This window comes from Hetaerina americana, unplaced genomic scaffold (genome assembly GCF_022747635.1).
Source record: "Hetaerina americana unplaced genomic scaffold, ioHetAmer1.1.p SCAF_64, whole genome shotgun sequence".
Taxonomy (NCBI): domain Eukaryota; kingdom Metazoa; phylum Arthropoda; class Insecta; order Odonata; family Calopterygidae; genus Hetaerina; species Hetaerina americana.
Window position 1 is genome coordinate 2,343,494 of NW_027287250.1, and position 19,290 is coordinate 2,362,783.

The following is a 19,290-nucleotide window of genomic DNA, read 5'->3' on the forward strand; positions in this document are numbered from 1 at the left end:
CCTGAGCGTCTGGTGACCTCGTGCGTGGCTCCCTCCGTCCAGTTTGGACGGACGCCAATGCCACACAGGACCAGACCACAATCGTACCTCCTCGGAGTTTGAGGAAGGGACGGCAAATCAGACATGCTTATCATTATCGATTCTTCCTTTCTGCACCCTTTGGACTTTACATTAATTCCACCATGCGAGGGAACAAACTTATCATTCATGCCTACGACAATTTAAGGCACAACAAATAGACAACAGAGTGGTTTAATGAGAAAAACTTCATAAAGTGCACTATTTCTCTGTTTTAAGCAATTCTTCCTGTATTATGAACCAACAACAATACAAAAATATAAACCCTGGGAACATATATCACTGCTCTCTTTATTACTGAGCTTTTACTGCAACCCATGACAAGTTGCAGGACACATACATAAGCCCATTCAGTAAGAGGCCTAAGTCAACAACTTTTACAAGCAGTGCTTGAAACTTACTCTGCATCACTTTATTACTTGTGGGACAGACTCTTTCCAACTTAAATAAATACAATAAAAAAGTAAGCTCCCATTGCCATCAATCTCATGTGTACATCAGCTTAGAGGTATTAACAATAACCAAGAAATCAAAACTAAGAAACAAAGATATTTCCATAGAAAATAACAGGGTGCATACTCTTGCTAGACATATACATTATTGATAAAAAGTTAGCTCAGGGAGTAACTTATCCACCTTCACTTTTACAAAATCATGACTTCATATGGGGAAACTAATGCTCATTATTCCAAATGTGATATTCAATTAATCAAAAAAGATATCTTAGCAAGTACTCAACTTCTATAAGAACATACATCGGCAAACCAGATGTCTTTTACGACTTCAACTGGAAAGCTTCATTCAAGTTATCATGAAAGTGAGCTGGACGTGTAAGGCTGTGGCTGGCTGGATGCTCTGTTACTCCACATCCAATTACTTCTCCTGGGAGTTTTCTTTGTCTAAATAAAAGAAACTAGAGTCACATACACAGCGTTTAAAGTACAGCAAACCGTTAAAATCTCATTAAGAAAGGCTTAAATTAGTAAATGCATTTTTCAAATTCTTAAAAAAATAATGCACTCAAAGGTAAAACCGCAAAATGGATGGATATCAACAAGTGACAAAAAAAATCACATGGAAACTTAAAAAAGCATTGACTATGGTTACCATATCAATTTTTTTGCCTAGTGTGTGCTTCAATTTCAAAAATATATTAAGCAATCCCTTGCCAACCACGGTTTTGGCAACACAAGACTAGTGACTGCTTGGCAATGTGCTAAAATCACAGTATTCATACTCCGCCAACAAAATGGAAGAGCAAAGTTAGAAGGGGGCAAAGGGGAGATGATGAAAGGAGATTGAGGAGTCCACATTAAATGAGCTCATAATTTTCCACAGACTTTATTTTAAGGCACTACACGTTTCATGGACTTGCGGCAACATCAGGCAGTGAGCCATTTGCAGCATCATCAAGTGCACGAAAAACATTGTACCTTAAAATAAAGCATGTGGAAAAGTACAAACTCATTTCATGTGGATATCAAACAATTCCACACAGTAACCTGCAAGTATAGAGGCTGAGGGACTTCGAAACATTTTTTTCTGCATGCAATTTTGTACCTACTACATGTGGATATTGTGTTCCTATAACAATAGGCATAGCTTTTTAAAGGAGTGATTTCTGCAGCCGCATACCATATTGCATCACTACACGACTCAACATATGACTCTTGTAAGCTGAGAATTTTGCTACATTTTTTAAGATGATATAAACACTTCTGACTTAAATATTTTATGGATTTGATAATTCAATTAGCAAAAATAATGGGTTGGCTTCATTTTATGCACAGGCTACTGAGAACACCTGCTGTGAAGTTTTACACTTCACTGAATTGCAATCATAGTTTCACTCATAGTATTACTTCATCCTAAGGTTGCTTTTGAAATGCACACTTCACATATATGGTCCACGATACAATTGATTTGATAAATTTCCAATTTCTGAGGAATCAAATGAAATTCCCCTTAGCCAAGCCAAAATGATATGATTACTCCAAATATGAATATATATGCTTTTATTAACTACACGCACGATTTCTGCAGCACATATTACGGGAGGACGGCTTTTCCCAGCTTTTATCTTCCAGCTACCTAAGTGTTTATTCATTTATTTTATTTATTTATTCAGTATTAGTCCGAAAACGGCACATTTTGGCCTTAACATCGAACTGTTAACAACGATAACAATGGTCACATTTACAAACACCCAAGCCCTAGATGGAGGGAAACTCACCCAGGCGGGAATCGAACCCGCGACCCTTGGAATGGCAGACGAGGACGTTACCCCGCCGCCACCAGGGTCGGCAACTTATTGAGTCTCCTGGTTAACATTCTGTTCAATGTTCTGGATGCCATTTTTGTTGCACTGTTTTACTGCCAGGATAATTCATGATTTACAGTACTACTGGAGAATATAATGAATTACTTTCACGGTTTTCATACATGTCCAGAGAAACTTTCAAGCATAACATTTAGACGAAGTACCACAGTGCAGCCATCTTGCAACCCAATAAAAATTCATTGGCATTTAATCACGAGGCAACAACACCAGAACCTGATGATGTCGCCTCGTGACGAAATACATGGTTATGAAACCCTACATTGTGCCAAATGAAATTCTCGTGGAATCTGCCAAGTTAGTCTTCCCTCATTTACACCTAGTATGGTCCCAAGTAATTCAGCAATCATCATCATTGCAAGTATTTACTATGACTTCACAATGCCATCAAGGAGACCAGTGCATACATGTCACATTCCTTTCAAAAGCTAGTTTAAGTGGCGACTTTGTTTTTGTTCTCACCACATAATGCATTAAAAAATGGCATCTAAATGTTCTTTCATAGCATCGGATGTATCACCTGTAACACTGTGTGACAATCTTCTGCAACAGTGAAAACTTTGTCGGGCAAAATACATACACAGTGGAAGTCAATGCCTGACTTATGCAAATGAACTGGTTAACTCTTCGACACCACGCAACACAGTAAGTACATTAGGCGGGACATCACATTTCAACAAGTGACATACCCATCACATCAGCCTACTGCATTTCTTTATTTTTAATCCATTATATTATTTTCTGATCTCTGCATGTTTAGTATCATTCAAAATAGGAACAACGTGGCTTAGTTCAATCATAACTATTATATTAATTTCAATTAACTTATTTTATTGTGTTTAAAGCATGTGAAAATTTTGACATTTTCTTACACATTCTCTGAACATTGGCTGCTTAAAATATATTCCTGAGAAATGCATAAATCGTCTTTCTAACGGTGAAAGAAGTGTTGGTGTGCCAGAGCTCTTGGAAGACCTCACTAGGGCATCACACCATTCAACGGTTTGTTTCCCTTTCCCATACCTCTTCTTGAAGCTCCATCAATGCATATTGAAGGAAGAGAGGTCAGTCCCCGTCCCCTTTAAAATCTGCCGCTCTCATCTCAGTCGTGTCTCTATCAACACACACCTCATCATCCGAGACAACCAGATGGATCTTTCGGCCTGCAGTTTGCTTCACTTGTGCACACTGCCTTTCAATATGAAGTTGCTTACGCGGTTGGTTGGTTCGCCATGCATGGCTTCCAGAAAGTCATCTTTTCAAAACTGAAACTACTTTACTTTGAAAGATACTGTTGGTGAGTGTGCTATCAGAGTGCCTGGCTGCCATTTCCCAGCTAGTTTAGTGTCTTGCTTGACAGAAGAGAATTTTATCCGGATCTCTCCCTCAAGAAAGCAACAACATCCACAAAGGAGGCCTGCCGTTTCTGCGACATATTCTGGAAGAAGAGATACTGTGTACAGCTGTGAAAACTGTTACTTGGCTTTGCTTTGAGATCTATCGCACCGAGCAAAAATTATTGAGTAAGGCCACTCATACAACTGGTATTATCATGGCAGAATGTGTATTGACAGCATTTGACTTCACCAAGACAAGACAATCTTTGGTGCTATTACCTATACCTTATTTAATGCCTAGTATTTCATATTAAAATATGCATTTCCAAATATTGTACTACCTAATAATCAAACAATATGCAACAGCTTCTATCCATACAAAAATTGAAAAAAATTTATTTTTGGCAGTGATAGTGGAGGAAAAAACAATTTAACCAAGGAAAATATCATATCAAATTAAGGAAATACCAGTGACAGTTTATAATATTAGAAACATACATTTTTAAAAATTAATTCTATGATTAGTTGAAAAGTTATAAATTTTTTACTAAAGATCTCAAACTGGCGATTCAGTTTAAATTTCCTATGACCAACGAGATGGGATTCATTTAAATTACTTTGAGCTCAAAGAGTTAGTAGCCTTATCTGGGTCTTGTTTCTTAATTTAAATAAGGCAGTACATTCAAACGATCCTTTTCTTCCACCTCTCTTCTTTAGTGACCTCAGTAACTCTATCCATCAATCTACCTGATGGCATTGATCCTTTTTAACTTCCCTCCAACACTTTTACCAAGCCCTTTCCCATCTTTCCATTATCAGATGATACGTATAATGACCTCTTGTTGTTATTTCTGTTAAATTGTTAATTTTGTATGAAAGCATCCATATTCATATGTTGTTATATGCGTCACTTTAAACTGGCAAGTTACTGCTGCACGTGGTTCTATTTTCAAATAAATAAATAAATTAGCCTCAAAGGCCTATTAATGCCATGTTTTTTCAAACATGGAATTTTTTTCAAACTTAAAAACTTAACCTCTAAATTACTGGGGGAATTTAATATATAATTTGATAACAATTATTAAATTTCATAATTAAAACATATGAAACAAAGGGACTAAACGTGGAAGTCACTCTACCAGAAAATGTATGTGAGCATGTGGAAGCACCTCTAATAGTTGATTGATAACCAAATAAAATATTTGGAGTGGGTTCGAAATGTTCAGTCATACACCCTCAAGGACAAGAAATTCCCCCGCAGTCAGTCAACATACGTTCCCATACTAATAGGAATTTAAGTTTTGAAAGCAAATTCTTGAACAAACTGAACATCCAATGGTGAGTGTATGCATAGAAGGAATTATACAAACTAAAAGCCAAATAGAAAAATTCCACAAGGTTAAGCCAAGGAGATGAAGAAAAATGCATGTCAATCAGTACACAGTTAACCCTTGCTAATCCAGACCATAAGAGGCTCTGGGTTGTCCGGATTACGCAAAAACCAGATTACCCAAAGATTTGACAGCTCTAAGCATCTCAGAGCATTTCCCATCACTATTATTTTGTGACCTTGACCACTAATGGTGTGTAATTACTTCATGTGATAGATTAGAGTTTCGAAGATTAAAAATAGCTCATTTTAATACACAATAAACTTATTTAAATGAAATATATCACTGATTTTCACCAAAAATTAAATTTGTAGTAATTCATAAGTACTTTTGAAAAATACAACAGTAATATGCACTCAATAGTATTATTCCATTTATATTATTAAGGTACCTAATCAATCAATTCATGTATCAGGAAAATGGCAGTGATTTTCTTTAGTTACTTTCAGTTGCTAGGGCCCAAGGCATGGTTGCTGCTGGCTTCTACCGAATACTTAAATGTTAATTAAAAATCTGCCGTCAAAATATATTCAAGCATATGATTTGGTGATGTTGCTAAATATTTAAGACTATTAGAGCCGACATTATCTCATGTTGCCGCCACACATATTGGCTACACACACTTAGAAATTCGCATCAGATTTTAGAGAAGCTTCTACAAATGAATGTTCCCAACAGAACTGATCGCCTCTTGACAAATGAGTATCACTCTCAGAGTATTTGCTTGCATTTTTCATAATGCACAATTTTGATTGAAATGAATAATTCGGGATTTTCACATGTCGCTGTTAATTTTAAAAAAGAACTTCTATGTCTTCCTTAGAATGTTGATTAGGTATTTTGTATCTGGTGCAAAAATGGTTAATAACCCCAGTCCATTGTAATAACCCCAATAAACTGTGCATTTGCCAATTTCAACACGGTCGAGAGAGGTCATTCTTTCATCCTTTACAGACTTAGAGGTTGCCAATAAAACCCCATGAAAACTCTTCAGTTTGTGACAATGGATAGGACAAGACAGAACAGAAGGATAAAAACCCCTTATTTTACATCTGGGAACTTTGGATTCACTTCACACAGCCAGCATATTTCCTGTAAAAGCACTTCTGCACAGGACCATTTAGTCTATTTTACAAATCTGATATGCTTACTGGAAATCACACCCAAACATCAATGCTTTTTATTTTCTTCATTAATGGTTCAACGGCATCAATACCAGGACTTGTGGTACACTTTTATCACCAATATTGAGCCCCTTTCTAAACCACCCAGGTCAACCACAACTTGCAGTCAAGTTCTCTGCATTTAAATATTTGGCAAATTTTTTACCTTGCAGGCTAGAGTTATATATTCCTCCAAAATTAATACTTAATGCACGTACCGCCTCGGGATGGCTTACTGCTATCTTCTACCTTCCTGCAACCTTAATAGCATTCAAACCTGTACGCCCATTTACTGTGAATCCAACTCACACCTTAGTCATCTTCTTTTTCACATCAGATAGCATTCCAGGCTGTCACAAAATCTGTACTGTACCAAATCTGCACCCAACAGAAACTTCCGCATCCTATTTCTTTAAAAAATTCACCTTGTTCAATACTCAAAGTTATACTTTCTTTAGCACCACCAGTATTTGGTGCTACTCTCAAAATTTACTGAAGTTTTTCTACCAGAAGATCCCATAATCATTAAGTACGTATGTGAATAGTCACAAAATAAACGACAAGAATTAGCCATCTATTTCAAATTCATGTGCTGTACATGCTAAACATTTAGTATTTAGATAACCAAATGCTTTATGTTTCAGTTATCAATACTTAACTCATAATTTAAAATGTATACTTAGAATATTAATGCAGGACTGACATATTATAATTATTTTATACTACAATTGTGAGAACTTCCAAACAAAACATACTTCACCAAAGAGATCAGCGGTGCTGCTGCTGCCTCTCTGGAGCCCTGAATAAGCCACCTGCATGACTATAGCACCGTCACCATTAGGAGGGTCTGGATTAGTGAGGGTTTACTGTATTTAAAATTTAAAAAAACTAATAACTAAATGAAAATTCGCAGAAATGTGATATCACAATGCAAATAAGATTGGAGGAAACACCAACATGTGATTATATACACACTGAGTTAGTACTATAGTTTATGTGTTGGCAAAAGATGAGAAAAAAACAATTGATTACAGCAATATTTAAATATAAGAGTAGAACTGTTATTGCGGTCATACCATTTTTAAATGACACAAACTTCAAGGAGTGACTAAAAATTCAGAATCTCGATCCACCATCCTCCCTCTCTTTCTTAAACTCGTGGCCCAGTCCACTGCCACATTTGCCACAAGAAACCTGGAAACAAATAAGCAGAGTGGTGAATGGGAAACATGATGATTTTCAACGTTCGAAAAAATCAACGATAACTTTTCAAAACAGTTCACCATATTTTGGCGAATTGTTAGCAACATTTTAGTGCTTGAGAGGGTTGGCTTGAGATTTCTGTGACCTAAAATTTTTATATCCTCTTATCAACATTGACCGATACCGGGAGAAGAATACATCATTGGCCAAATATATTCAAGGAGGAGTAGGTTTTATGCTAAACACTAATTGTAGAGAGAAATATGCTGACTACTGGCATCAAGATGACAAAATGATGACGACAATAAAAATCAAAAACAGGCGTGTGCTAATGCAGGGGTGCACAGGCAGGCATATGCCCACCACAATCACTCACAAGAACTACAGGAACTAAGTGCAGGAGACGTTATCATCATGGAAAATGTCTAAGAAACTCTAACTGGAAAATTTATTTGGTAAGTAAGACTTAAAGAGAGCATGAATCCTGTGGTAAATATAATTTGATAGTAACATACACCATACTTGAAAATCTGAAATGAAGATAAAGAATCTCCCTTCATCCACCCTGATGGGAAGGGAAGAAGTTAATTCTTCAGGAGTCAAGTGGCAGTCGAACGCGGGCTGAATACCACAATTGAGGCAAATTACAGAGAGAGTGGAAGTGCCAAACGAAGAGACAGCCCTCCTCCAGGGAGCCGTGCGTGGCACATCTTAATTCACCACATCACTGGCCACTTAGTATCCCCATTTTCATTCGCACCGACTACCTTCCCGCAAAGAAATGCCCAAAAATAAGTACTCCATCGGCAGACGTCTTATTCCAGAGCTGATGCAATTGGGTGTTATTGATTCAACATATGTATGACATCGTGGTGTTTACAACTAAAAGATAACGACGTGATTAGAGATTTTAATGGGCTTGGAGTTCATTGAGAGTGGAAAGCAATGTTTACATTTGAATGAATGCAGTTTACAACAATCTGTGAATTCATATTATAACCACATCTGCACATAATAATTGGAAACAATAAAGATATTCTCTTGAATTTGCAACCACAATTTTGCTTCAAAAATTATTTTATAAAAAACGACTTACTAAACCAGCAACATTTCACACAGTAGGAGATGAGAGGAGGGGAATTCCCAGGATCTTTGCACACCTGCTGCTTCAGATTGCGCTTAGCACTCGTAGTAGTAGTAGTTTTGAGAGTTTTAGGGTGCGTCGACAGCTAAGGTCATTTTGCACCACTCATTAAAATTAAAACTAAAATTCCTTTTTAATTAGGAATAAATAAATACGATTAAATATATAAATAAATAAATAAGTAACTGTTAAAATCAAAAGGCATTAAAATAATGAGATCAAAAACTATAGCTGCCTCATTAAACCAGTTGCCCTTAAAAAATTTAAGACTCGATTTATGAACCCAGAGTCATCCCCTAAAATATAACTTAAGTCTCCCCTTATATTAAACATGTCTCTGGTCCTTTGGTATGTTCTACATTCTGTCAGGATATGTTTTATCGTCAGGGGTTGGAGGCACTCATTGCAGCGGGGCTGTTCTTTTACCTCCGCAAAGAGGTACGAATGAGTGAGGGCAGAGTGCCCTATTCTCAGGCGCGTAATCATGACCTCTTCCCTCCGAATGTTCCGGATGGAAGAGGTTCCACTGGCATCTTAGCATCAAAACTGGCCACACATTCATTCCAAATTTGTTTCCAGACATATATCTTACAATTTTTTGTGCAAAGTTTAATGATACTTCGTGCATGGTTCATAAAATGCTACCAAATAAAAACACAAGCAGCCAACTGTATGAAAATAAAAATGTTAGGTGAAATCACCGTAGAGTGATAATTGGGGGTGATTGTGGCTGATTAAGCGTGCAAATACGTACTATTGGTACACATCAGCGACTTGCATTATCCTCGAGAATGAGAAAAAGATTGAGACAACAGATGTTTTACAGGGAGTGACAAGAATATTGACGCAGCAGTTACGTATTCTCAATGATGCTGAAAGTGACCACGTGTTCGGCAGAGTTCCAGTTCATCAGGATCAAGAAGGTGCACCGGGGATGAAGAGGAAGAAGCGGCACACCCATCAGTGTCAACAATCACACCGCAGGATTTGCATTTCAGCCAAATCATTCTCATTTGTGTTGGAGGACTTTCTTGGGGATTTGAAGATGGCACATGGAAACACAATGCTTTTACTAGAAAACTAAGGGGTAGGAAAAGATCTTCTCTTTCTGATGATTCTGGAGTGATCATGTGGATTGAATGCATTCAATCCAGAAGAAATGCCGAACCGAGACATGAGTATTCTGGCTACCCTCTCATTCTCCGCCTTAGCTGTGCGATAGGAGGAAATTAAAGCAAAAATTCAGAAACTACGTGCACTTGTGGATGTTCAGAGTGGGAGCCAGGACAAAATCCAATCATCATTATCATTGGCAACCTACCGGCAAAGGTAGGCTCTTGGATGGACACAACAACCAAATGATTACCTAGCCTTTCCAAACAAAACACAACCCAGCATCCTGCTCCAAAACAGTCTCTGTCTTCATCTCCATGAGTGTCCCCATCTCTGTGAGATGACAACGGTGGAAGCCTTGCCCTCGCCCTCAATTTTAAAGAAATCAATTTTGTAGACAGAAATTTCTCGTCGTATTAAACCTACAGAACATTACAGCCATTGTCCTTCAGAAATTTGATTTTATACCAGTGAGCAATTATTTTGGACAATTATTTGGTCATCCATGGGAACAGACTACATATTGAAGGTAAATCTAATGCTATTATTCACAATTTTTCTTGAGTGCTTTCACTAAAGAGAACCATCGATGATAACATAATTGAAAAGGGAAAATATGATTCCAAAAAATACATGGCATTCCAAAATCATGAACAATGAGCCAGAGTGGCCAACTGATTGTTAATGGGCATCATCTATGGGCTGATACATGCATGCGTTTGCACGCATGTATCAGATATAGCAATCACTCTCAGGGTAATCAATTTTGCATTGTGGCACTGACAGCTTTAAACAATGTAGAGCAATCTGAAAATCTTGAACATATAATTCTTAGCCATGGAAATTCCCTATTTTTTTGCAGAGGTTGCGCTTAAGCCCAGGTGTTGACAGCTCAAATGCCAAGACCTCAAAACCAAATATAAAATTGGTTTTAACCATTAAGCTAACAGATCGGGTGGGCAAGATACAATGCGAACTTAACAAACCTCTCAAGCAAACAAAAAGGCCAATGGAAAGAAATATAAACTAGCACTTGTTGGGGCTCCAGCTCACTCGGGGCCCACACCTCTTCAGCCATCAACTCCCTCCCTCCCCACCCTCTTCCACAAACTCGCACCCATTTACCTAAGAACATCCTCCCCACCATTGCATTGGTCACTCTCTTTTCGCTAGGTACCACCAGGCTTCCCCATACTTATTTTTTCAGTAGACATTTCATTTGGCTTCCACTGTATACGTACATGACCTAACCATCCAATATAAGCGCTTGTGATTACGCCAATCACTTAGTTTGCTGCATGCCCTTCATCTGGACCAATCAAGGGTCTTCACAGCTCTCCTGCAAGTCCAAATGCTACATATTTCATTCTTGTTGACACTTCTTCAGACCCTCCTCCTTTGTTCAGCTGGCTTATATTTGTATGGAACACAGACGTGGGCAATGACAAAGAGAGATGATTTACCAAGATGACAAGAGAGGAAGGTTTTGATACAGAAATACATCACCAATAGTACCATTGTTGATATCAGGTTTGCATGGTTCAATTTAAAAGAAAAAAATATGGACAAGTCATGGACGAGTCAGCAGCATGGTCATAAAGGCACTATTAGGCAAAATTGAAGCTACCTTCTTCCTTAAAATTAGATTCATGTTAAAACTAGTACATTGTGTACACATAGGGACATATCGCTCCATAATCATCCCAAAGGAGCATCTTAATCTCTCTTTATAGACAAGGTTTCAATAGTCACTCATAAAATGCACTAGAAAATTCAACATAATACACAGACATGTAATCTATCAAGGTTGGTAATTGGCTACATAAATAAATTATGTGAATAAAAACTATGACAATGTTTAAACGGTGCTAGAGAAATGGAAACTTTGTTTATGTGAATATTTATGTCCATTCTTCAGCAGAGAAAGAAGGAATATACACCGGAGAGCAAATCAACAGCCATATATCAAGTAAAGATGACCAGAGCAGTTTCTCAAAAGCTTAAAGTCTTCCTTAAAGATACAAAGAAAGCCTTCTGATAACAGTCAATTACAATAAATGTTGAAATGAGCTACTAAGAAAGAATATTATTGGGGACGAATGGCAACAAGGGGTTGCCATAATATTGAATTAAGAGGTAGGAAGAAGCAAAGTAAACAAAGAACAAACAACTATAGAATATTACCAGTAGAAATAAAAGCAGAACCAACAAACTTGGTCATTTTTCAGGCATACATGCCACCAAGCAACCATAAGGAGGAAGAAGTTGATAGGATATACGAACAGTTAGAGGACATAATATTGTGTGTTCCTTCAAGGAAACATTTGATAGTGATGGGGGATTGGAATGAGACGGTAGGCGAAGGGAGAGATGGTGATGAGGTGGTTGGGGGACTACGGTTTAGGTATAAGAGATGACCACGGGGAGAAAGCAATTGAGTTCGGTAGAAGACAGGGGTTAGACATCACCAACACTTGGTTTAGACACCACAAAAGGCACAGGTATACATGGAAAATGCCAGGTAACTCAGAAAGGTATCAGTTAGATTATATTCTGGTAAGGCAAAGGTTGAAGAACAGTTTGACCAATTCGCACAGCTTCCTGGGAGTGGATGCGGACTCTGACCACAATTCAGTTGTTATGAAATGTAAACTCCATTTCAAAAAGATAAGGTAGGGACGGCGGTTTAGGAAATGGAATGTAGAAGCATTAAATGGATTGACAAGGAAGGAGAATCGGCAGGCCGTAAAGAAAATCATGGATGATGGTAAAGAGCTGAGTACTATCGAAGAAAAATGGGAATGTATCAAGAGAGGGATATCGAAAGCTGCAAAAGAAACTATAGGAACCTCTTCATCTCTGTGTACTTCCTTCCTCCCTTCATCCGGTCCAACAACCCTATCCTATTCCTGCCCCTTCCTCATTTGCCTAACATTCTCCCTTCTCAGTCTTAAACATCCCACTGCTGATCAATACGCCTTTCATCCATTTTTCCTGCCCCTTTTTCCATTTCCATTCCATTTTTCTCCCAACAAACCCCTTCCCCCCCCCACCATACCTAGTAATTCCACATTTATTTTCTTCTCTGTCCATTTCACCTTCTCCATACTTCTCCACACCCACATTCATTAACCTCCAATCTACGTCTATCCTCCCGCTTCAGTGACCATGTTTCCACGCCATACATAACATTCTCCGTATCAAAGTTTTAACAAGTCTTCTCTTAACATCCTCATTCAAAGTCCCTGTTATCAGCTCCCTCCTTGTAAAAGCCTCTTTGACTAGTGCAATTCTTCTCTTTACGCCCCACTACTTTGACCATGTTGGCCCAAAACACTTCCTATGTACGTAAACTGTTTTACCTGCTCTAATTTTTGCCCTCCTATTTTAATGTTCAGCTTAGCTTAGCATAGCCTTTTTCTTTCTAGAAAATCGCATAACTTTTGTTTTATTAATATTGATTCTCATCCTATATCTGTCGCACTGAATTTCAAATTCACTCAGCAATGCTTGCAACCTCTTGGCTGACTGACAAACTAAAGCTTGGTCATCAGCAAACCTAACTGATTTTACGAATTCGCCGCCCACTTTCATTCCTACCTCCAGTTCTTCCCAAGTCTCTTTAATCATTTCCTCCACATATACGTAGAACAGCAACGGTGATAATGGGCAACCCTGCCTTAAACCTCTTCCTAACACTGCCCATCCAGACTCCCCATTCCCCACACGCTCCAGAGCAGTCTTGAGATATGTACAGGATGCGGATTAGCCTCCTTTCCCTCCAATCTATTCCTATTTTCTACAATATACTCATTAGTAATCACTCATGGGATATCAAACTTATTGTTTGGTAGTCCCCACATGATGTAGCCTTTCCCTTTTTCGGAATAAGAACTAACACTGATCTCACAAAGTCTTCTGGCCAGATTCCTTCCTTAGAGATACTACGAATCAGTCCATGACTCTTCCTTCAACATTTTTCTAAACCTTTTAGTAGTTCCACAGGAATTTTGTCTACCCCCATGGCTTTATTTGATTTCATCTCCCTTAATGTCCTTTCTGTCTCATCGTCGAGTATGCTTGGACCTAAGCTATCTTTCTCTATGTCATGTTCCTTTTCTATGTCTAACCTTGTTGGCCTAAGTTCTTTACCATACAGTTCTTCTATATATTCCTTCCATCTTTCTTGGATATTTCTTGAGTCAATATTATCTCCAACTGTTAGCACAGATCCTCCCTTCTTACTTACCCATAGTGATTTAGCCATGCTGTGTAGCACCCTAATTCCACCCCTCCTCTGCAAACTTTCCACATCCTTGCACCACATTTTCCACCATGCTTCTTTTGCTTTATTTATTACCCGCCTCAATTTATTATTTAACTCTTTGTACTTCCTTTTGCCTAACTTGGTGTATACATTCTTCCATTTTATTCTCTTATCTATCTTTCTAATCATGTCATCCATTATCCATGGTTTCCTTGTCCTTTTCCCATTAAAGGTTCCTATAGTTTCTTGTGCGGCTTTCGATATCCCTTTCTTGATGCATTCCCATTTTTATATGATACAACTCGCTCTTTACTGTCATCCATGATTTTCTCTACAGCCTGCTGATACTCTTTCCTTGTCAATTCCTTTCATGCTTCTACAATTCCATTTCCTAACCCTCCACCCCTGCCTTATCTTTTTGAAACTGACGTTACACTTCATAACAACTAAATTGTGGTCCGAGTCCGCATACGGTTCTTAGTTAATATATATTAAATTTTATTTTAACAAAATTTAATATTTAAACCTGAATTGTAGAATTAGAATGGCAGGAAATAACTCATCCCAGAAGAAATGAAGGCAGTATCATGCGGATAATCTGAAGTGTGGATTTATCGAGTCCCTTATAAACAAGCACATGACTACGTGCTTACAATGCAAAAGCATGTTTTCAAATGAGGCGAGAGACTTTCCAGACTAATCGACCCCTTTCAGAAGGCACTTCTGGACAAGACAAGAAAAGACTTTAACATTTTTTCAGTCACTTTGCAACAGAGTGCAAAATCACCCGACACTCAAGTATGTGTGTAATGCTTCAAAACACATCACTCATGGTTTGCGTGTATCATAAAATATTTCACTAGTAATTGCCAAATCTGGAAAGCCACATACAATTGGTGAAGAACTCATCTTACCGACAGTAAAGGAAGTCCTGAGTACTGTTCTCCACATGATACAATAAAAATTATTCCCCAATGCAACACTCCAGTTCAACGGACGAATAGATGAAATGGCTGAAAATGTGGAAGATAGATTGCGCAGCATCCTGAGAACAACAGAATTTGCATTACAGTTGGACGAGTCAACTTTGCCAGGTGATGAATCTGTGCTCACGGACGCTTTATTGAAGAGGAAAATCTACCCCGAGAGTTGTTGTTTGCAAGGCAATTAGAAACTGACACGAAAGGCAAGTCAATATTTCGTATCGTAGAGCAGTTCTTCAGGGACAAAGAAATCCGCTTCCTAGCATGCTTGCTGCTGCAACAGATGGAGCTCCGTCACTGACTGGTTGTCCGTCAACATGGTTGTATTGCACACTTGGGAGACTACGTGCCAAATGTTTTTGCTATTCATTGTGTCATTCACCGACAACGTCTAGAGGCTAAAAGACTGGGCGATCACTTTCACAATCCTTAAATATTGTAATTACGGCGGTTAACGAAACAAAGCCCACGCTCCTGTTTTGAGAATTGTGTGATGACAACGACGAAGATTTCAAACATTTGTCACCACAAACGGAAGTTTGTTGGCTACTAAAAGGCAATTGTCTAAGGCACTTCTAATACCTTTCTGACACTGCCGTGCAGGTTTTGAGGAGAAAGATGCTTTTCTCAGCTACAACCCTAAGAGATTAGGAGTGACTTAGCAATTTTGGTTGAACTATTAGCAAATTCAAAGAAATGAATGCAATTGCAGGGAAATGATGCTAACCTCATAAAGGCAAAATCTATGGTGACTGGGTTAATTTTCAAGCTGATTTTATTAAGTGCAACGTAGATCATCGCCACAAACTTCATTACTTCCTTCCCTGCTTATGCCCGAAGAACAAGCTGGTATAGGCGATGGTGATTTGAGAGTCTTTCGTGACCATTTAGCCAACTTGCATAAAAATATGACGCGGCGAATTGAGGATCTTTTTCTTTGATGGAAATTCCAGACTGGGTGATGACTCCGTGAGTAGATATCAAGGAAGTTGGGAGTATTAGAGGAAGAATGAATTGGACTACAAAATGATGTCCAATTGGAGCCAAAGTTTAAGGTAAATTATCAAGACTTTTGGTTACAGGAGGAGGTTTATGATCCTGCATTATGCATGGCATTTAAAATACTCCTCCTCGCATTTCCAACTTCACATTCGGTGGAAAATGGTTTTTAAACTGCCATTCCGCTTATTTCCAAGCAGAGAAACAGACTTCGGGTTTATTTATTTATTTAACGGGAATAGCCCTTTACATAAAGAAAGGCAAAATACATATATTGGTTCCATAAAATGCAATGCAGGGTGAATGCAGTGATTTCAGACTCCTGCTAAGTGACATTCAACCGGACGTTGGAAAACTGGTATCTGGTCATTAAGCCCATCTATCCAATGAAAACTTTATTTGATGGAAATATGTCATTGAATTAGGCAATAGAATCTCCTTAAATAAATTATACATGAAATTCTAGATTCTATGAAAAACTATTATCAACAGTCATCTAAATTTAACAAATTTCACTAATTTTAACAGAAAAGTTTAACTAAATTTAACAGAACATGATTGGTTATTCTATTTTTATAAATTGAAAATGTTCATGCTATATAAATGCTTAATTTAAGTAAAAAAAATGGCAAGTAAACTTCTAAAAAAGCTTGTTTCAAAATATTTGTTTTGATGATTTATTTTCATGTAAAAATTATATTCTCACCTAAGTTTCTTTTATTGTGGATTAAGTCTTTTTCATAAATGTGATATGAAAACGATATGCCTATTTCATTCTAAATAAACATTTGTTCAGTCATTATTTTGAATTTAATTATTACAATGTTCCGTATTTGGTTTTTTGTTTTAAGACTTTGATTATTATTTTAAAGCTATCGATTGGGGGGCGTCGTTGAGTATAGGTTCCAAAGGATCCAAGGGAGCGGTGGCTCGAAAAAGTTTGGGAAACACTGATCCAGAGCAACCTATTAAATCGTAAACAAAAGATTTAATCAACGAATATAGTTTCTTTTGACCTCACATTGGCCCTGTTCTTTCCTCAATTAAAAAAATGAATTTAAAAGAAATATTTTTCCCAATCCTCATCTAATTTATGCACACAATATCAAAATATAACACAACAGTCCACCAGATTGTCTACTATACGTAAGAGCATTTCCTAAGTCTCTTGTTGATAGCACAACGACCTTGAGACACAATGTTAATTAATGTCATTCTATTTCCTAAACTTGAAGAAAACAAAGTTTTAATAGTTTAATTAATGTTGATACCGTCTTTAGATTTTCTAATATGAAACATTAGTATTTTTCTTGTGATAACTCCCTGACATTCATTGCTTATATTGAACATGGGTGTATCAAATGCATTCGGTTCTTTAGGATTTATAGATGACATTGTTACAGATCCTAAAAATTCTTATTCGCAGGAAGTTTTGGATTCTTGAATTGCTCATCATATCCTTGAATAAGGCACTGAAGCCTGGATTCCATTCCACAATGCCTGTGCACATAATAACGAAAGAGTAAAACTAAATACTTACGAAACCTCGATTTTTCACGAAATAAACCCCTTGCACTGAAACGATGACACGATATTCATCCACTCTACATTAGAAGCCAACTAAACAACCTTACTTTTATCTAAACTGAATAACAATAAGCTTTAATGAATATATCACCTGAATCACATGTATCAATTGTATTGAAATCCCAAACTGGAGTTATTTTTTTTCATGATAACGGCTAATGAACACACTGAACATTAATAATCTTGCGACCGCCTTGATGAGTTTTACAAAATAGCTTAATATAAAATTAATATATTAGCAATAATTTAAATTCGAAAAGAGAGAAATTATGACAAAATTTTAAAATACTACACAAGCCTATAATATTATCACAACTGATGTCTATGTCACATTGGTAGCATTAATTATTAAATACTATGTTAATTGGGTAAACGTTGCTACCCCGTGATGTCTTCGCCCGTTCCCACTCATAGCTCTTTTTTGAGTTTTTCCTGCTTCATCTTTTCTAAATCCTTCTTTAATGCAAATTGATATATTTTCATGCTAAATACGTGGCAATTAAATATTTATTTCCCAGATATTGGGCTTTTGGCCGTGACTAATTACCATTATCACTTTGAAAAACATTAAAATTAAAAAGCATCGACTGATGCATCGTAGGATTTCAAAGCTAAAAATGAAGGTGGCATTTATGTGTGAATAAAGAAAGTAACCTAAATCGATGGTATTCAATGAAAGAGGTAGAAAGGTCCGTAGTCACATTCGCACGCACACATTCACATGGTTTAAAAATTCAAGCAGTCAAGTTCACTTTGAACACAACAGGATATTGTCACTTTACATTAACTGTGGAGAGTGATAAAAATGATTGTTTTCTTGCACATTGAACCATTCATCTATACCATAACATTTCTTTGCGCAATGAATATGAACGTGGATGAAAGAGCTTTGGATTCTGTCCTTGCTAACACAAATTATGCCAATAACCACCAAGAACTAACCTTGAGGGCCAACGGTCTTCCAACTTCCCGAACTTTAGTCAATGAATTATTGTGAATAGGCTCTGTAAATGCTGGCCAAGGAGTATGATGCTCATACTTGCACCGGCTGGAAAACAATTCATGTCCACATTCTGCGCAGACATATATACCTGCAATAAATCGTGGGTAAGTGAGAGTGAAATGTTATTCCTTAAGTATAACCACGATAATCCCAAACGCGCACCAGGCTTGAAATGATCCTTATAAGGTTCAGAACTCTGCCACGTACAAAATGCCATTGCTTTGCAGCTATAATAAAAATGACAATTACTGAAAGCTATATCCAGCAGCAAAACCCTAAAATTAGAGCGCCTTGGAGACCGTTCCACGTCAATATTATGGCGTAATATACCGCCATCTAACTATAACCGCCTAACCTCGACGTGGACTGACCTTTTTAGAACAAACCCCAACAAAGGGAATACTATTTTCATGGTTACCTTGAATGTATGGTTAACATTTGTATTACTACCGCGTATTGGTGTTTTCGTTAATTCCATCTCAAACCTGTCCTAATGGAGTTAGTCTGGGCATAAATGTACGTATTTCTAACTTCCAAACAGAAATGTCTTCATAATTCGGAAGCCGGCATATGAAGAGAGTCCATTCATCGTTTGTACTAAATTAAATGGAAAAATTGATTGCATAATGTAACAGTAATTTTAGTGAATATCTGGTTCTTCAAATTCCAAATATATAAGATAGC

At 37.4% G+C, this 19,290-nt stretch overlaps 1 protein-coding gene across 2 annotated transcripts; it reads right to left on the reverse strand.

The window, feature by feature from the left end:
- Positions 1 to 270: 270 nt before the first annotated feature.
- Positions 271 to 19,088, reverse strand: LOC139695803 (methionine-R-sulfoxide reductase B1-like). 2 transcript variants are annotated; one of them, XR_011702395.1, is made up of 5 exons: positions 18,769 to 19,088; positions 18,546 to 18,694; positions 7,384 to 7,501; positions 7,063 to 7,173; positions 271 to 977 (listed from the first exon to the last, which is right to left on the reverse strand). XR_011702395.1 is itself a non-coding variant. In XM_071594588.1 (4 exons), the coding sequence occupies exons 1-4, from the start codon at positions 18,821 to 18,823 to the stop codon at positions 952 to 954; spliced, it is 348 nt and encodes a 115-aa protein (XP_071450689.1). In that variant the 5' UTR covers positions 18,824 to 19,044; the 3' UTR covers positions 271 to 951. The 2 variants fall into 2 exon arrangements, 1 of the variants encoding a protein (XP_071450689.1); XM_071594588.1 differs by lacking the exon at positions 7,063 to 7,173 and having other exon boundaries at positions 18,769 to 19,044.
- Positions 19,089 to 19,290: the final 202 nt, after the last annotated feature.